General features: G+C 42.3%; 2 protein-coding genes across 3 annotated transcripts; one reads left to right on the forward strand and one right to left on the reverse strand.

Moving 5' to 3' along the window:
- Positions 1-7,008: 7,008 nt before the first annotated feature.
- On the forward strand, positions 7,009-7,876 carry LOC141638885 (uncharacterized). Its single transcript, XM_074448071.1, has 2 exons — positions 7,009-7,404; positions 7,612-7,876. The coding sequence occupies exons 1-2, from the start codon at positions 7,083-7,085 to the stop codon at positions 7,824-7,826; spliced, it is 537 nt and encodes a 178-aa protein (XP_074304172.1). The 5' UTR covers positions 7,009-7,082; the 3' UTR covers positions 7,827-7,876.
- Positions 7,877-8,489: 613 nt separating this feature from the next.
- Positions 8,490-18,520, reverse strand: LOC141638886 (lysine-specific demethylase JMJ21). 2 transcript variants are annotated; one of them, XM_074448072.1, is made up of 16 exons: positions 18,073-18,520; positions 16,528-16,638; positions 16,382-16,437; positions 16,114-16,256; positions 15,579-15,776; positions 15,301-15,500; positions 13,646-13,745; positions 12,959-13,522; positions 12,440-12,562; positions 11,681-11,761; positions 11,257-11,588; positions 10,906-11,154; positions 10,164-10,248; positions 9,889-10,069; positions 9,644-9,812; positions 8,490-8,801 (listed from the first exon to the last, which is right to left on the reverse strand). In XM_074448072.1, exons 1-16 carry the CDS (start codon positions 18,213-18,215, stop codon positions 8,663-8,665), a joined length of 2,874 nt encoding a protein of 957 aa, XP_074304173.1. In that variant the 5' UTR covers positions 18,216-18,520; the 3' UTR covers positions 8,490-8,662. The 2 variants fall into 2 exon arrangements, with proteins under 2 accessions (XP_074304173.1, XP_074304174.1); XM_074448073.1 differs by having other exon boundaries at positions 15,579-15,684; positions 18,073-18,474.
- Between the last annotated feature and the right edge of the window lie 993 nt (positions 18,521-19,513).

A 19,513-nucleotide genomic window follows, 5' to 3' on the forward strand; every position in this document is an offset into this window, starting at 1 on the left:
TCATGCTCCCTCCGAGACCTACAACCAGGTGCTTAGTCCCCTTCCCTTCGCGCAATGGGGGATGGACATGCTAGGGCCATTCCCAACAGCCTCCGGAGGAAGGAAGTTCTTAATCGTCGCCGTTGACTACTTCACCAAATGGGTTGAAGCCGTAGCGATGCAGCAAAGACCACGGCGGCCGTCGAAAGGTGATGCGGGGAAAACGTCATAACCCGCCGGATTGCCCCAAGTTATGGTATTTGACCACGGCCGAGAATTTTGGAGCGACCGATAATGAAGCGGCTAGAGGAGCTTGGCATCAAGTTCGCGTATTCCTCCGTCCGCCACCCGCATGAGTAACGGTCGGCGAGCAGAGGCGCCAACAAAACCATCCTCAACGGCTTGAAGAAGACGGTTGAAGACCTTAAGGGAAGATGGGCCGATGAACTACCCGGCGTCTTGTGGTCCCTTCGAACCACGGAGAAAGAAGCAACGGGATACACCCCTTCCATCTAGTCTACGGCTCCGGCGGTCCCTGCCGATCGAAGCGACGGTGCCAACATTCGAACAACCACTTTTGACCCAGTTGAAAACGAGGAGGGCCAAAGGGTTTCCCTAGACCTGGTCGAAGAAAGCCGAGACACGGCACGCGTAACCTGGCCGTATATCGAACCGAATGAAGAGAGCCTACAACCGAAGAGTTCACAAAAGGGACTTAAAAATAGGAGACCTAGTCCTAAGGAAGTCATTTGCCACCAACAAAGGAAACATTCATGGCAAAGCGACGGCCAATCGGGAAGGTCCCTACGGGGTGGTCGAAGAGATGAGGCCGGCACGCACGTCTTGGTGAATGACATGGGAGGCGTGCCTTTGATGAGCCATTGGAACACCGACAACTTGAGAAAATACTTTGTATAGCGGCGGAGGTATCCAAACCCATTGTGGACACCCCAACGCACAATCATAACATATGAATGAAACGCCCAGGTTCTCCATCAAAGTGTCTTTCCCCTCCAAGATTTGCCACCAGACGAGGAAAGAAACGCTGTCGAAGCCGCAACCCCGATTACCTCGGTCAAAACCGAGAGCGACGGGGAACACGACGGCCGATACGCTAAAAGAAAAACGTATACTCGCCGCAATTGAGACGCCAATCTAGCGGTCAATATGCCTACACGATTCTACGGACGCTTATCGAAGCCGCAACCCCGATTACCTCGGTCAAAACCGAGAGCGACGGGGAACACGACGGCCGATACGCTAAAAGAAAAACGTATACTCAGCGCAATTGAGACGCCAATCTAGCGGTCAATATGCCTACACGATTCTGACGCTATCGAGCCGCAACCCCGATCACCTCGGTCAAAGCCGAGAGCGACGGGGAACACGACGGCCGATACGCTAAAAGAAAAACGTATACTCGCCGCAATTGAGACGCCAATCTAGCGGTCAATATGCCTACACAAGATTTACGGACGCTATCGAAGCCGCAACCCCGATTACCTCGGTCAAAGCCGAGAGCGACGGGGAACACGACGGCCGATACGCTAAAAGAAAAACGTATACTCGCCGCAATTGAGACGCCAATCTAGCGGTCAATATGCCTACACGATTCGGACGCTTATCGAAGCCGCAACCCCGATTACCTCGGTCAAAACCGAGAGCGACGGGGAACACGACGGCCGATACGCTAAAAGAAAAACGTATACTCAGCGCAATTGAGACGCCAATCTAGCGGTCAATATGCCTACACGATTCTACGGACGCTTATCGAGCCGCAACCCCGATCACCTCGGTCAAAGCCGAGAGCGACGGGGAACACGACGGCCGATACGCTAAAAGAAAAACGTATACTCAGCGCAATTGAGACGCCAATCTAGCGGTCAATATGCCTACACAGTTACGGACGCTATCGAAGCCGCAACCCCGATTACCTCGGTCAAAGCCGAGAGCGACGGGAACACGACGGCCGATACGCTAAAAGAAAAACGTATACTCGCCGCAATTGAGACGCCAATCTAGCGGTCAATATGCCTACACACGATTTACGGACGCTATCGAAGCCACAACCCCGATTACCTCGGTCAAAGCCGAGAGCGACGGGGAACACGACGGCCGATACGCTAAAAGAAAAACGTATACTCGCCGCATTGAGACGCCAATCTAGCGGTCAATATGCCTACACGATTCACGGACGCTATCGAAGCCGCAACCCCGATTACCTCGGTCAAAGCCGAGAGCGACGGGGAACACGACGGCCGATACGCTAAAAGAAAAACGTATACTCAGCGCAATTGAGACGCCAATCTAGCGGTCAATATGCCTACACAATTACGACGCTTATCGGCCGCAACCCCGATTACCCTCCGTCAAAGCCGAGAGCGACGGGGAACACGACGGCCGATACGCTAAAAGAAAAACGTATACTCAGCGCAATTGAGACGCCCATCTAGCGGTCAATATGCCTACACGATTCTGGGACGCTAAAGACGTTGGACACGGTTGAGACGTGCATTCAAAGCGCTCGGCCATGTCGTGTGTGAAAACAAACGCACTCAACTAGTAAAGTGGAAGAACGAACGAGAGAACCGTAATCAAAGCCCCGGCCAAGCCAAAGGCCGACAAAATAACTTTATTAAGAATGATCACAAGGAGAGTACAAACGACGGCCGTCCCCGTAGGGGTAGCCTAAACTCTACCTACCAAAGCATTACAAAAGCAAAGAAACGAAAGGAAAGCAAAAGATTACAGACTTAGGATTTGAAGCGCCAAAAGAATGGCAGGGAGAGAAGGCTCAATAATTGGCCCCCGAACAGCTGAAGCTATCCGAGACGCCGGGTGAGTCTGGTGACGACCGCCCGTCTCCCTATGCCTGCTGTTGCCCTCCATCAGTAGCAACAGCATCCTCGGTGGCCGGCTTGGAGGAAGGTTGACCATCTCCGGGCAACTCCTTGGCCTCAGCTGTCTGAGCCGCCTTCGCCGCCTCCGCCTTCTCAGTAGCCGCTGTCTCCGCAGCCTCAGCTATCTCATCCAGGAACTGATCATATTTATCCCACGGGAAGGAGCCGTCGGGGACAGACCTTCTGATCGCCTCCCTGGCCGCCTCCTCGGCCTGGTCCCGGAATTGGGCGCACATTTTAGGGAGGAGATCACATTGGAGCATTTCAATATCCTTCTCTTTTTGAGCAAGGATAGCCTGCACGTCACTAAGCACCTCCGCCTGCTTGTGGAATCGCTCCTCCCACTCGTCCCTCTTGGCAACCACAGCGTCATAGGCACCTTTGTACCTATCCCGCTCCTCCATCATCTTGGCCGTGGCGCCATCAGCATTCTCAACTTTGGCCCTCTCGGCCCTCAGCAGCCTCTCAGCCTCCTCCGCACGCCCCACAGCAACACGAAGATCCAGCTGAGCCTTCCCGGCTTCCTCCCTTGTAGCGGAGAGATCAAGCTTGAGCTGTGCAATCACCGGTCCGGACTGGGCCGTGGCCTTTTCTTGCTCCTGGATAAGAGACACGGCCAGGCGACTCCATCTCCCCAGCCTCTTATATATCTTCTCGCCCTCCGCCACGAGCTCGGCGGGGGTAACCTTCTGGGGAAAGGAGTCCACGACGACGTTTTGGCCACCAGCCTTCTCAGCCGCCTTCTCAGCTGCCTTCTCAGGCTGCTTCCCTGCTTGCCGTTCAGTAAGAACGGCAGCCGCCGACGGTTGATCTACAAAAAAATGACACAGAGCATCCATGTCACCTTGTGTTGGCACGTCAGAAAGCCTGTCACCAGGAATGTCCAACGAGCCGGCCAAATCCGAACCACATGTTAAGTCCGTACCAGTTTGAACCCTCTTATTTGGAGGGCTGGTGGGAGCAGGCTCCTCCCCGGCAACGGTGGAAGCAGGCGGTGGGTCTTTCCTCTTCCTCGGAGAAGGGACCTTAGCAGCAGTTGCCTCCTCCTCAGAAATGTTGATCACCTCCACATGAGCCTTTTCGGCCGCTGGGGTCGAAGAGGGAGTCGCAATTGATACAGCCGCCGACTTGGACGTCGCCTTCTTCGATCTCTTCGGCACGCCGTCAAGAACCCGTGCCTGAGCCGTCTCCCGATCCAACGCCCTCGACTGCTTTTCCATGAGCTCGTTAGGGGATAGTCGGCGATCTTTTGTTTCAGCCGTAGGATGACGGGTGAGAACCTTCCCGTCCTTATCAAGCCCCAGCCTCTTCAGGTCCCTCTCAGACAGATCCCGGCCAAATCGATCTGCAAGAAACCGAACAAGAGTTACATAAAAGAAGTAAAAACAAAGCTCAGAAAAAGGAACATAACGAGCAGGGGTGGGCCTCACACCGACCCCACTCACCCCAGTTGAGGGCCGGTATGAGGCCGACGCGGCATAACAGCTCGTCCTGAAGAATAATCTGAGTCGGGGGCAGCCATCCCTCCTCAGCGTCAAATAGCTGCATTGCCCGTTTCTCATCCTCCGAAAGAGGGACAAAAGAAGCGTCCATCTTAACCTTGCTACCCCGGGAGACGTATTTCTCATACTCTCCCCGGGTCTCACACCGTAAGTGAACAGGGCCCTGAAAAGACCGAGGCAACGGATAGTCCTCCGGCACTTTGACATACACCCATCGCTCTTGCCAGTCTTTGCAGGAAGTAAGCTTGTTTACGGAGACATATCCCGGCTCCATCCGCACGCCTGTACCACCCCACCCTTTTGGCAAATGACGGCCGAAGACTATGAAGTCGGCGGAATAAGTCGACCGTAGGGATCTCCCCTTTAAAGAGGCAGAGCCACACAAAGCCGATTATCGTCCTCACGCCCAACGGATGCGGTTGGGCCACGGCAAGATTCATAGCTCGATGATGGGCACGACGTGTTCGTTCAAAGGAAACCGGAGCCCGTACTCCAATTGCACGATGTACACGCCGATATGACCGGGGGAGGACGAGACCGCCCGACCCTCCCGAGGGAAAACAATTTTATACCCCTCACCAAGGAAGAAGTGATCTCCGAAAAGAGTTTCCCCGGAGTCGCTGCGAATTTATTTGTCCAGGTACGGTCGAGGCCAGTCGTGCAGGCCTCACCATGGTCTGGAATAGCCCTCCTCCCACCACCAACGGAAGCCCCCTCACCACGATCCGGAGTGATAATCCTCCCGCCATCACCGGGAGCCCCCTCATCATCATCCTCATCTTCCAACTCCTCCAGGAGGGGCGGATCGGCCTACGGGGAAGGAGACTTAGGGCCCCCAAACCTTAGCGGGATGGCCTCAAAGCACCTCCTCCTCATCAAGACGCGACGGGGAACCCCGGCGCGAAGTACCAATCCCGGCATCGAAGACATGATTCACAACAAATTACCAAAGAAGAAAAAAATAAAAGTTTGCTTGTTTACCTTAAAGAAAAACACTCGCCGGATCAGATACTCCGAAGATTAAGAAGAAGAAAACCCTTGAAAGTTTGGAGAGATGAAGATTTTAGAGAAAAATTTTCGAAAATAAAATGGAGGCCAAAATCACGGAATAACTTCCCTATTTATAGAGAAAAGCCCATGAAGAAGGACCAATCAGGGCACAGCCCATGAAGTGTCAACCAATCAGCGAACACACACGTGTCAAGCATGCAACCGCGGAATGTCAATCGTCGCAACAGTTGAATGTCAATCAATGCAACAGTGACCAAGCGTCTTCAACAAGCCTATTCACATCTCTGCGACTGTTCATTTCAAGCAAATTCCTGGGTATCTACTCTCCGCCGGCTACCGATCAACCAAGTCATGGAGCACGCACGGGGCAATCAAAGTCAACCAAGCACTCTCCCTGGTCTCGGCCAGCGTCATGTTCCTTTTCCACATCGGATACCCTTTACGCATCCATGTGGAGGGGGGATATGGTATATGGTGCGGCCTAACAAGAGCCACGCCGGTACACAAGAAGACACCGATACAGGAAATTTGCGGAAGTTTGTGCAGAATATATGCTCAGCATACATCGGAGCCCATACCACGGCATAGACTACGCTGGGGGCAAATTGATGGGGCATATTCTGCACCGCTGACCAAAGTCAACACACTGAGCAAGGTCAAAGATATCCACAAAGCAAGTCAACGACTTAGATCGTCTAGCCGATGCATCCCATCGGCCAACTAGCCGAGCGTCTCGGCCGACAACCCGACGGCCGGGACACATACCCGCGTACTCATATCCAAGACCCTCTCAGGCCCGCCATAGGTTCATCGGCCGAGGGTAGAACGGTCTTTCCACCTGATAAGCCACTTGGCCACTTGGCCACTACGTGACAAAAGGTGAAAGCCTATAAATACTCCTCAACCTTCTTTGAGGAAAGGATCTCACAACTGAACCTAAATACACTATTCATCTGGTAACATCTCTCTTATCTCTCTACAATACATTCCTAGCCAATTAGCATACAACTTATACCTCTAAGTTCACTGACTTGGGCGTCGGAGTGGGTACGCTTGGCACAAAGCCAAGCCCTCAGTTCGTTCATTGTTGCAGGGGAGGCCGAGGGAGACGATAGAAGCACGGAGGGTCTAACCCAAGACATTATTCTACAAGCCACGGGTGGTAACGATACTTGCTCTGGAATTATACCCGGAACAAAAACAATAATACCATTGCTTCATTAGTCATAGTTTTACGACTTTGGTCTCGCCTTAATTTATAATGGAACCGTCTTAAAATAGTTTTATTATCATTTATGTTTGAATTTATTTCATCGTATAGGTCTATATGTAAAACATGGACTAAGTCTATGTATTATTTAATAGTTACATAAAAATAATAATTAATTTGTATGTTTATCCAAGATGCTAAAACAATGATATAAAATCTATGTAAATGAATATAGACATGGGACGAAGTGAAAATCTACCCGGGTCATAATTTTACTCTAACTTCGTCCCTGCAGTATTATTGTTATGATATAATTAGGATTATTACTATTGCGTGGTATTAGATATCCTAGTTTGTGTAATAGTAGGATTTGATTGTATACAATTCGAAAATCTATATAAACCAAGTTATCCAATTGTATTTTCAACAATTCAAAAACAGAAACAAAATCATCCTCTCCAAGAGCTTATCTAACAAACAATGGCATCAACGAAGAAGAAGATGACGATAATGACGGTGTTATTCGTGATTTTGATGTCGTGGACAACAACAAAAGCACAAGATATCAGTGCCGGAGAGACATGTATTCAAGCGTTGGTACCATGTGTACCGTACCTAGGTTTCTCAAACCCACCGCCGGTTTGCTGTGATCCTCTTAAGATGGCGATTCAGACGCAACTCCCGTGCCTTTGCGCCGTTATCAGCGACCCTACCCTTGGTACCATGTTCAATATGACTCAGGTTTTACAACTTCCTCAAGATTGTGGCATCAAAGATGTTGGCCCTAGTATGTGTACTCAAGGTATACTGCTACTTATGTTTATTTTTCACGAATTATTTACGTTTCATTAAAATACTCTTTATCACCCAAAAAAAAAAAGAACATATTGTTTATTAGTTTGTAAAGTATAGTCAACAATATTACGAGATTTACGACTCACTATCGAATGTAGAAATTATAAAAGATTGTAACGTTATACTAATGACAACATAATTGTAACTTGTGCAGGTACTCCTAGTTCTGGATCGTCTAGCACACCGGCACCATCAACCTCTACATCCTCTAAGACTTCACCTTCATCAGAACCAACACCATCAGCAGCCACTTCCTCGTCCAAGACACCGCCTTCTCCACCTCTCGGTAACGGTTCTTCAAGGAGCATTGCTTTGGCAGGACCAATTTCCAGCTTGATGTTGCTTTTCACAGTGTTGACCTTCTACTAGGTGCTCCTAAATCAGGACCAAAATGAATTTCTAATTTATTTTATTAATTAGCGTTAATACGTCATGCATCGATTGGTTTAAATATTACTCGTAGGATTTAATTGGTTTTGCTGTCAAATATGTTATTGTAATATAAAACGTTAATTAATATTGTGTTTGTTTCAATCATTTATTTATCTCGTATTTAAATTGTGTTTTGCATATAACTTCGACTTCTTGTTGAAGATATTAGGGTATATTCTAATATACCGTAATCGGAATAATATAAGTATTAGAATAAGATGTTATATTATTGTGATATTAGTTGATACGATATTCTAAGTACTATAAATATAGTACCATTGTATTCACTCAGATTACGATGGAACGAATATCAATCAATACAGTTACTCTTACGTAGGATCTCTATCGCAGCGGAACAAATTAGCTAGTCTAATTTGTTGTTGATCATACCGTTCAGGGATTGGAAATGCTCAAAATACTACCAATACAGCACAATTTCTGTTTAGTGTATTAAATAAGGGAAATAGCTCGCACAACAGGAACGGTCGGGAAGAGCGGCATGCAATCGGAGTCGAATCAGCCACACATTCGATGGAGTATAAATATGACAAATCTCACAACATTACAATGAAAAAACAAAATTGAAGCCCCAAGGGCTCATCTTCAAAATTCCCTTTTCCATTTATTTCAGTATCCGCCAATATTAAAATCGAACCTTAATAGGTCCAAACATAGTTGCCAAGAATGATCATATGTTACAGCTCTCAAGTTAAAAACACTCGCAGTACGAGAAAAAAAATAGGGTATCAGACCTTAAAAAATAGGGTAAATGTCTAACAGCAATCTGTATATTCGTTCAGAATTCCCCAAACCTTATCTTCGACCTCTTCCCAAGATTTTGCCTCTCTCAACTCTTCCCATATGCCGAAAACAGCTCCCAGGACGTTGTCCTCGTGCAAAATACAGTAACACCTGTCATCGGGTTTGAACAATGAATTATTCAGAAGTAAGCAAATACAGCTATGGAATCGGCGTTACAGGCTGAAGCATTGGGGATTAGAGACGTCATTCTGTGGGCTTATGAGGAGAGGATTTTCCATCTTGATATCTCAACAGATTGCTTGCAGCTTGTCAATCAGTTAGCAGGGGTTGAAAAGGAGGACCATCGAATTGCTGGTTTGCTTGAGGATTTACGCAGGAAATTCAGCTTTTTTCATTGTTTATGTTTTAATTTTATTCCGAGGTATCTAAATGGGCTTGCTCATAGTTTAGCTCGGCAAGCCTTAAGACTGTAATATCCTTTATTTACAGCTGTCAAAAAAAAAAAAAAAAAAAAAAAGCTACGGAAATTGATGGTTCTGCACTAAATTCAAAATGTTGCAAATTGCTGACATTATCGATACGAGAACTTAGATGAGAAACTTTAAATGAAATGTAGAGAACAACCGCAGTTCCCAAGGGTCTCAAAACCTGGCACTTATACTAGGCCATGACATGTTATCTCGACGAGTTATAAGTTCTGAGTGTTGCCACGACTGCATAGTGAGGCGATATTGGCTAGCATTTATAGCACAATATTTGGACAGGTTGTGGTGAGCAATCGCAAAAGACAAGTCGCAAAAGGCGGGTTGAGGGGGAGGAAGTATATGCAACCTTGGTTACCTACTTACCTAACCCCTATTGGGAGTCAATGAGTCAAGACGGGGAGATTGTAACCAGATGACCCACGGTGTTAGATTTGGCGGATGTGTACAATAATCGAGTTGCAATTTAATGTGTAAGATAAGAAAGATTCAGTAACAATATTGACTCACATCGCACGATAAGAGGCACGCTCAAACTTGATGATATTATCAGCCGAACCATGAAGTGAGTTCTTTCTCATCAGAGGAAGCTTATAACCAGATAAAAGATGTTTAAGTAAACGAGGATCTCCTCTGAAGATGTCCAGATGTATAGGTATCAAATCGAGAATTGGGTCACCTGGAAATGAAATAATTAGATACATTGAGTGCTAGCATAGAGCACGCATGTGCCAACTGTTTAAACTATTACTCACCAATAGTGAGATCACTGAAGTCAAGAATATAGGAAGGCTTCCACAACAGGCCTTCTCCATTCTTTATGTTCCCATTGCCATTTACATTGTTTGAAGGGTCGTGGACGATGTTGTTAGCCAGTGGCTCTAGATATAAGTTATCATCCATTATATCTGAATGTATCCAGGAACAAGCTTCACCCTGAAAATACGAAGAAAAAGGAAAACTGCTTGTAAGAAAAGTTTTTCACTTTCCTGGTTTCCCCAGGTGAACAAGTATTAATTGATTATTTTACCGCAAAAAGAGGGAGTAACTTCTCGAAATCATCTGGCAGGTATTCAACAGCTTTGTCTATGAGACAACTAGGAATAGGATGCCCCCTGTATATAACAATCAATACAGTCAGAACAATGTGAACAAAATATTGAGAAATGGAAAAATGAAGGGCAGTAACATGGATCTATGAACATAATGAGTAACAAGAACATGATGAGTCCATATTGCAAGTAAAAAGCATGAGTCATAGCAATGAAGCTAATCTAATCTGATCTCATTTGAGTTGAACAACCCCGGGTGGCCAAATCAATGGAGGAATAAGTCACAAGAAAGTGTGAAAAAGTACCTGTGACTTGCTACTGATACAAGATCTCATAGCAAGTACAACCCCCACACTCTATCCCATTTAATAATTTATATGTGTTCCTCTTGGACTCGGATTGTCAACTTTCATAAGCTTTCCAAATATAAGTAAAGATACAATGTCAAGTTTGTCCTTGTTTGATTTATAAAAACAACTGTTTTCATATTATCTTTACCAAAAGTTGTAACTATTGTAAATTCTGATTTCGGTCATAGTTGACTACGAAACTCAAAAGAGCACAGTACTATTGGAATGGATGGAGTACTAATTAGTCGTGCATGAGATGAGCAGCTCAACGCACCTAAGTCCCGAACAGTAGCTTTTAATTTTCTAACGAAACAAATAAACTATTGTTCAGTGTAGAGAAAAGTCAATAGTAACTTGTAAGTCATAATACCATTTTTTCAGCTGGGTCACCACATTCTTCTTCCGAACGGCTAGGTTGTGAAGAAATATCCCCCAAACAGCAGCATCATTGGAGTCAACTTCCCTAGAATTGACACCATCTGAAGGACCAACTTCATGTTTAATGTTCTCTAGTGCGACAGGGTCCAGCTGAGGAACAGGTAATTCTCGAAGGTTACGCAGCTGCTCTCCTAAAAAGGAAGCCAAATCCAGGGCATTTTCCCAGGACAACGAGTCTCTTCTGCAATAATAAGTCTACCACAAGGTGAGACACTTGTATTTTAAGGTAGCCACAGAAATGAGGATATTAGTCAGGACTTGTCAATCATCCAGGCCTACTTACATCTCAGCAAAAAGTTTCCCCTTGCACCGTTTTGTCACAATGTAAGGCATGATTTTCTTGCTTCCAATTAAATTGATTGGCTCATTTGCAGGCAATGCCGCTGTTTTGTGCTCAAATAACTTTTTGCTCCATAGGCCAAAGGGAATGCTATAGTTTTTGCAACTGTCAATCAAAGAATCATGATCGGCGATAATATCAGGAATCCCTTTCCCATCCCAAGAAGCGAGAGTGTAAGACCCATTATCAAGAGAAACAAAACCACTGGCCAAAACATCAGGAACATGCTCCCCCAATGGAGATTTCACTTCCCGCAGTAGATTGTAGAACTCAAGCTGCATAATCAAAGTTCAGGCTATTAATTGTCAACTTTTCAAAAACATTCATTGGTTAAGAGAGAGATGTCTTTGAACCTCAGGATTTGTACCTCTGTGCCTAAACAATAGAGTGAAGATTCCAGTCCACCTTCAACATAGATTTTGACTACACTATCTGCAACAAGAAAAACCTGCCCAAAAGGTAAGCAAATTAAGAAACAGTTCAGTTGATACCATAGCTTGCATATTTGTAGAAGTTGCAAGTCAAACATATAATATATACAATCAAGTAACACTCAACCGAGCTTGTCGAAAGGCTAAGGAAACAATGTGTAGCGGCCAATGCGACCTTAATGCAAAAAATGTTTAACAAATGCATTAGATCTTCAGTTCTTCTTAAGATAGATATTAAATTGCGTTTTCCATGGTTACAGCCTATCATGACTCTACAAAAATTTATTCACGAATATATCAGTGAAATGACGGTGATACTTTCAATATAGGCATTTTATGGGTCATATTAGACGAAAAATACCGTAATGGCAGCTTGGAGTTTCCTTAATTAACAGGCATTAAGTAACGTAACAGGAGTATTTTATACCGTCGTTCACAATCCCCCAATCTGAGTCTCTACCACTAGACTAGCCTAACAACTCATTGTTACAGATGAATATGTATTAGTAATATATGAGTGCAGAAAAGATACAAAGCCATTGCTAAGAAAGAATCAAAGGATGCCCCAGTTACATCCTATGAGCAAAGCCTATATGTCTTAGAAAATAATGGCGGCTTGAGTCCATAAGGAGGTAAAGTACATTACTCACCCCAAGGATTTTGTATTGACTTAAAACAAATTGGGAAAGACTTACAGGATTGCTGCCTGTGCCCACAGGCAACTTTTCTTCGTCTTTCGGAAAAGGCAGATTATGAAATTGGCATATCTGAACAAGGCACTCGTACCATTTCCCGGCATTCACAGCAATGCACGCTCCCTGGAGATAGGAAAATAATAGCATTTACTAGTTGCAATATCTCGGGCATATCATGCAACTTAGCTGACGCCACCAGCATTTTCAAGCCACCCCACTATGGCTCATGTAGTCAAGCTGAAAAGCTGATGCAGTACAGCACACACAATAAAAGAAGACCAGACCACACGAGGTAAATATTCTCAATTTACCCAAGTCAATTTCAGAAGAGGGAAAAAAGTGACTCCTACTAGACATTCTTGTGACGATTGCCACTTACATAAGTTATACAAAATGCAATCAATCTTTTTCACATTCAGAATGTTCCAAGAGACACTGTTCAACAGGACGCTTAATCCCTACACAATTTGTTACCAGAAAAATCCAGGAAGCAAATTTTCGCAAGCAAGAAGAATATACCTTCCATATTAAATCCCTCAATCCTGGCCTACCAATCCAGAGCTTCCATAGCCACCCTCTCATTTCCCTTTGTCCAATGCAGTTAGACGGACTCCAGACATAGTTATAATGATCTCTATATTCATCCAAAAATTTCGAAAGAAAGGATATTTCATATGGCAGATCATTTCTCCACATGCTACAACAGCTCGCAGCACCAGTCTCAGAAATATCATGGTGTACATGTTGTGTTCTGAGTCTCTTTTCTTTCCTCGGTGCATCCATGGGACTCAAACAACTTTTAGGGCTGGCCATAACTCTATCCACTTCTTCAAAACTGGCACCATCAGTAGCCAGCAACCCAGCGCGGCAAACTCCTTTGTGACGGTAGCCAGGGGCCAAATCCAAACATACAAACTCAAAGTTTGTGGTATTTACAAAGTTTTGTGTAACAGCAACAGTGGGTTCAAGGTTCAACACACAATGCCACCACCCACTTGGAACAAAAATAGTCTCACCAGGCAACTGAGTACACTCGATAGGTTTGTCTTCATCTGGGAGAAGCGGATAAAAATCAAGCCACCACTACAAAAATGAAGAGAAAAATATAAATATGCAGGCATACAAGCAAAACGGACAGGTGCAAGCCGTGCAACGCACAAACAAACATCATGTTTCAAAAAGACATTGATATCTATACATAATTACCTGTAATGAAGATGGCGTGTCAATATTTACTTCACCATCCTCTTCATCTACATGCACAGTCACACCTAAAGGCACTTTACCAGGAGGGTACAATGCCCACCTGAAGAATTATTTGCATAAATCGCCATTCATAGAGAAACAATTCAAAATTGAAATGAACACAAAGACGGTAAGCAAGTAAACTAACAGATCTTAGATTAAGAAACAATAAGTTTATCATCATGCAGAATGATCTACTGTCTTTGTATACTCTAAAGGACAAAAACAATAGTAGTGACTACCAACACATGATAACTGTCAGGTTATCCCACATCACAATGATACACTCCTACATCTAGACCTTGCATACTTATGAAGTTATGAATAAGCAAGAAACACATCGAAAAGTGAGAATATAAGCAACTCAAATATTTCATAAATCTCCTGCTCAGCCGAAATCCTCCATTACCAGCAACGAGGAGCTTCTGAAGATTACAATCAAATTTAAGTACATTACTTTTGTTTATATGCCAAGCTTTTATAACCTCAACTCTTCTCAACTAGCATACCATTGAAACGTTCATTGCCGTAAATGGCATCTTGATTTACTTAATAGTAAGCCGGAGTCACAGTGCTATTAATGTGTACTCCAATTGCTTCACCTTTCAACTCAAAAATAATGTGTGACGACAGCCAAAATGTTTAGATAAAAGTATAAAACAGTAATATCAAGGTTTTTTTATTAATTATTGTTGTAGAGTGTTAGCTTCTACTATTATACGGCTATGAGAACTGTTTTGTTAACTGTATTAACTAAGTATCTTAAATCTCATTTTCCTACAAAAAAAAAGGTCGATCAAAGTCTTACACATATTAGAATATGCATTAAGCAAATTGAATGTTAAAAGGTCTAAGCAACATCGGGGGCATCATGTGATGCTCCGCACACTACCTTTAAGATTTACTTGTATGCACCGTAATATTTATTTTCATGTACTTCTGCAAGTCGTACTTAATGGATTCCTCATGCAGGTGGATTCGTGAGTCTTAACAATAGATTTACAACTAGATTGCAGGACTTACAGTAGAGTTAAAATTTGTCGAACTGATTTAGATTGCAGGACTTTTATTGTGGATAGATAACTTGAAGTGCTCTAAGCTGTTAGTTTCTATCTAATACAGGCAGAGAATTGCAAATGAACTGGTTACTAATAATAAAGAGCACACTAGAGTTAACCAACATTTAATCTTTGGCCCAACCTGATAGACAATAGCCCTATCAAGATAGAGAATCAACATTTTTGTCCGGTTATGGTCTATTTACAACTATTTCAAATGATAACATAACAATTAGTTTTGATGAATCAATCACGACACTGGTTGAATACCAAAGTAAAATGGAGACAATAATGATTAGAGATAATATTAAGTATCGGTTTCAGCCTTGATTATTAATGCAAACCATAAACATTTACACAGTTAGCAAGGACATCACTTAAGTTCTACACTTTTGAGCTATAACAAAATTCTGCGTTAAAATTTCTTACTTCAACCAATGAAAGAAAATGCGGAAGATTCATAATATTACAGATTTACAGGCTGGCAAATGTCAACAAGAGAAGAATTTCAATGAGATTATGTAACAGGCAAAGAACAACATACAGTGTGAGAGTTACCTCTTGCGACCACACAGAAGAGTGTTCCAAGCACTAGTAAGAGCTGGATCAACATGCCAGGAAGCTCCTGATCTCTCTGGTCCTATGATGAGCCATCTAAATGGTGGACGCTGATCTGGGTCCAAAACATCAAACAAGTCTTCTTGAAACAGATCAGGAACAGTATAATCCTTCAGCAAACACGGTGCCGCTTCTCCAAACTGCACGCAAGGCTAGCCTAAGTATATGAAGAGCACATAAAATAAACAATAAAATCTTCTGAGTTCTGACTGTTTCACCTTCTCATCAAAGATATAAAGAGGATCCTCATCACGCTGAAGCTTTATGTATGAGACATAATCTCTCAATTTCATCTTCATTTTTCGAGCACTCCGTTGAGAAATCCTGAAAGGCAAATCCCCATATTTGAGAACTAGTTGGTCCAAGGTCCATGTGTTCCTAGCTGGCCAAGTATCAGCTAAACCAGTAATCAAAACCTGATACAGTAGATCGATAACATATTTATAGGTGACCAATTAAGAGTGCACACAGTCTTATGAGGAGCAATGAATCAATGATATCATGTGTAGCACCTATTGCCTAATGAAGCGACCCAAATGTAAGGACTCTCTTATAGATAATGAACAAGTAACACTGTTATTTTTCACGTTCAAAGGGCTAAAACTGTAAAAGTGTGAAACATATTGAAAGATACAAGGCAAAAGGAGGCATGAGTGAAAAGCGGGTTAGAAATGAAAATTAAAGAAAAGCGATGATCATTAATTCATTACACATGACTTTTTGCAAATCATCCTTTCTTTTTAGCAAACATACCGGCTTTACTCCATCATAGTTGTTGCGGAATTCCTCTGGAGAAAGGTTGATCTTCCTTTCCACATTTCCATTATCCACATAAAAGTCACCCAATGTAGTATAGCACCTGTATAATCTCCTGTAAAGGAACAGAGAGTAGAATCCTACATAGATAGAGAATGTCGCTTATTAGAATTATTAGCAAAGTCATAGCCTTGGTTATTACGGATTCACAGAGATAAGATTTACTCAATGACCCATCTAGCAAACGTCTATAGGATGTCAATACCGTCGAAGTGAAGCGGCCTAATTTGAGATGCGTCATCCACATTTACAGCTTCCGCGCTAAAGTTTGACAATAAACGAAAAAATGAGCACATTGGGAACGTTTCAAAGCAGGATCATGTTACTCAAGACACTGACATGGGAACATACTGTTGTAGCGTCGTTCTCTTCCAAGACCCTTTATACTCAAAAAGGCCACTCACATTATTGAGACAAAGAGTCATCCAAAGTGGTTCTTCATTGCAAAATATGTACATCACACTGCAAAAGCATACAGAATGGTAGCAAAAGAAAACATTAAGAAACTATGCAGAGCTAAATACCAAAGCACTCTGCTAGAACAGAGATACAATCACAAATTGTTACTACACAACCTATGACGCTGACTAATTAAGATATACTGCTCATAGCCAAGTAGATTTCTCCATAATTTAATTGAATAGCCTCCATGTTTCATGTTCCAATACGATGAATAAAATTCAGTAAAACCTTGTAAACTACACCTTTCCTCTATGAATCCTCCACTTTCCTCCCTTTTCAATTCCATTACTCTCTATCCATTCACTCTTCATTGCTGACACAATTTCATCACACAGTAAACCAACTATAGATGAAAAGAACACGCTTTTAAATGCCACTACCTAAGTAACACTTCCATTTCAAAGGCGACGAGTTTGAATCAATGTCTGTACCTCTAGGCTTCAAGTTTACCCGACAACATGAAACCTTGACACCCAAAAAGAACTGATGTGTAATTCGGCTCACTGCAAATGTTCCTTCAACTTTCTCTATGCTTCAAAAACTCTGTACCATTTGTCCAACCAGAAGGGACCAAATTCTCATACAATAGTCCAATACTTTATATTAAAAGGTGCGAGGCACGCTGTGGCCACAGGACCGTGCTGACAAGGCTTGAGCTTAATTGCGCTTGAGGTGCAATTTTTTAAAATTAAGATCTACTTGCAAACAGAAAGAAAACTAAGTCTAATTGGTATTCATAAGTTCCTCAACTATAACTGTCCCGGTAACTAGAAGATACTTACTATGTCCCGGTCATTTATTGTCCTTTTCCATTTTTGGGTGTCTCAATCAATTGGTGTCCTTTCTATTTTAAGAATGAACTTGATGAGCAATTTCATCATTCACACTCAATTTATTCCACTTGTCATTTAGTAACTGGCCCCTTCGCCTTTCCTTGGTCTTTGTGCCAAGATCAAAGGACAACAATTGACCGGGACGGAGGGAATAACATCTAAAATCATCAATACGACATTGTTCTTCCGTCCTAATCAATTATTTAACTTTACTTTTTCTAGAAGACGGATTCTAAACAAAGGTAAACAACTGACTTATTTTCGCAAAGTCAACTATTTAGTATTTACTACTGTACAAATTGTGCTTTCCAACTCCTCAACCCTTATAGTTCGAGTATTCGACTATCCAAGATGAGCAACACAACATCCTACATTTCTACACGGCTACACCAATAATATCCTCAATCATACTGTATAACAATATCCTCAATCATAATCCCTATTGATAAAACGGATACTCCGTCTTAAGCAAGACCTATTGTAGCAATATAAATAAATAAAAAGCAACAATCGAAACATAAAAAGCAACAAGCTAATAAAAATCTCTAAGCTAATCAAATTAATATAAATAAATAATCAATTAAAGCGATTAAAATTTAACCTGCTAACACAAGAAAGACGAGCAACATCACGAGGTGAAAGAGCAGTAATAATATCGCAAATGATCTCATCTGGTAAAACTCGCATATCTCCCAATGCTCCTATTCTTCGATCAATCAATTGATTAGCCATCGTTACTTCCATTTCTAGGTTGTGTTTTTATTTTGCTAATCGAATCAAAATAAAGCAAAATTCAATCAATAAAATTAATACTGTAAAAATTAGATTGATTTGTGTTTGAATGATTCGATATTGTATGTGTAAATTGAATTAGAGTGTTAAATTAGGGTTTCTTCGTCGATGTTTAGTGAAGATTTCGCAGGAAAATGAGGGACGTTGAAGATGAAGACGATGAAGAAGAAAGAGGAAATGGTGACGTGGGGGTGGGGTTGCGTTGAAGTCTGTGTTGTGTTGTGCGTGGCGCATGCGTGATATTTCGCGGTTTCTTCTGCGTGTTTTTGTTCCGCGTATTTGGATGTCTATAAGTGGTTTCATTTAAGACGGGAATTATTACTAGGAGTCGTTTGGTTGCATGTAAGAATTTGTATTGTCTAGTAAGTCATAAAACACGTGATTTTAGAATTCATGTGAATTAGAAAATATTGTTTGGTTGCCATATAGGAAGTGCAATTCATGTAGGCATTATCACTTACCTATGGGGACCTAGGTAAGTCACTTCCTCCATTATGGAGGAATTGGAATTTATGGAAACTTTCAATTCATGTGAATTGGGGTAACCAAACAATAGGTCAATTTTGCAATTCACATGAATTTAAATTCCTGTGTTGTTTAAAGGTAACCAAACGACCCCTTATAAACTTAAAACATAGTCCCTTTCATTCAAATAAAATGTAATACTTATTTTTTGGCTCTATTTATGATCATAGGGAATCTTTAATATTGTTTGATTTATCGTTATGAATGTTATAAGAATATCAAATTTTTATAATTTTTAATAATGTGTAACTAAAAGTATTCACGTTGCGAAACGTGCATCGGTAAGTGTGGCAACTGTTACCTTTGGTTTGGATGGTAGGGAGCATTAAATATATATAAAATTATATAGCAAGTTTTTTGGAAAAATGCCAACTTTTTATCTTTATTATCACCATGAAAAACCATATGGTAGTTCTTCATTCGAAGTTTAGAATTTAAGACCAATACTTTGTTTTAAGCAAGATTTACCGAACTAGTATAGACTTGTGCAATTTTAACCGGATATGTAAATTATTTGCAATTTACTAGGGTGTAAGTCGATGAAACAATAATACAATATTGTGTACTTTGTTGGACATCTACCTGCAGTTTTTTAGTGGTTGTGTCAAAGGCAAAGATAACAAAATATCGTGACAGAGGAAGTATTTTTTTTAATTTAATTACGTTCTTGGGTATAATTTTTCTTGACAAAATGCACAACTTTGATTGTTAAAACAAAAATATAG

Source organism: Silene latifolia, unplaced genomic scaffold, assembly GCF_048544455.1.
Source record: "Silene latifolia isolate original U9 population unplaced genomic scaffold, ASM4854445v1 scaffold_222, whole genome shotgun sequence".
In the NCBI taxonomy this organism is placed as follows: Eukaryota; Viridiplantae; Streptophyta; class Magnoliopsida; order Caryophyllales; family Caryophyllaceae; genus Silene; species Silene latifolia.

Coding starts and splice junctions, on each gene's coding strand:
- LOC141638885 (XM_074448071.1), top strand. CDS start 7,083: ATGGCATCAACGAAGAAGAAGATGACGATAATGACGGTGTTATTCGTG. Junction 7,405..7,611: donor CCCTAGTATGTGTACTCAAG/GTATACTGCTAC, acceptor TAACTTGTGCAG/GTACTCCTAGTTCTGGATCG.
- LOC141638886 (XM_074448072.1), bottom strand. CDS start 18,215: ATGGAAGTAACGATGGCTAATCAATTGATTGATCGAAGAATAGGAGCA. Junction 12,563..12,958: donor TGAGGGATTTAATATGGAAG/GTATATTCTTCT, acceptor TCCTATCTCCAG/GGAGCGTGCATTGCTGTGAA. Junction 10,249..10,905: donor GTGACCCAGCTGAAAAAATG/GTATTATGACTT, acceptor TGTTATATACAG/GGGGCATCCTATTCCTAGTT.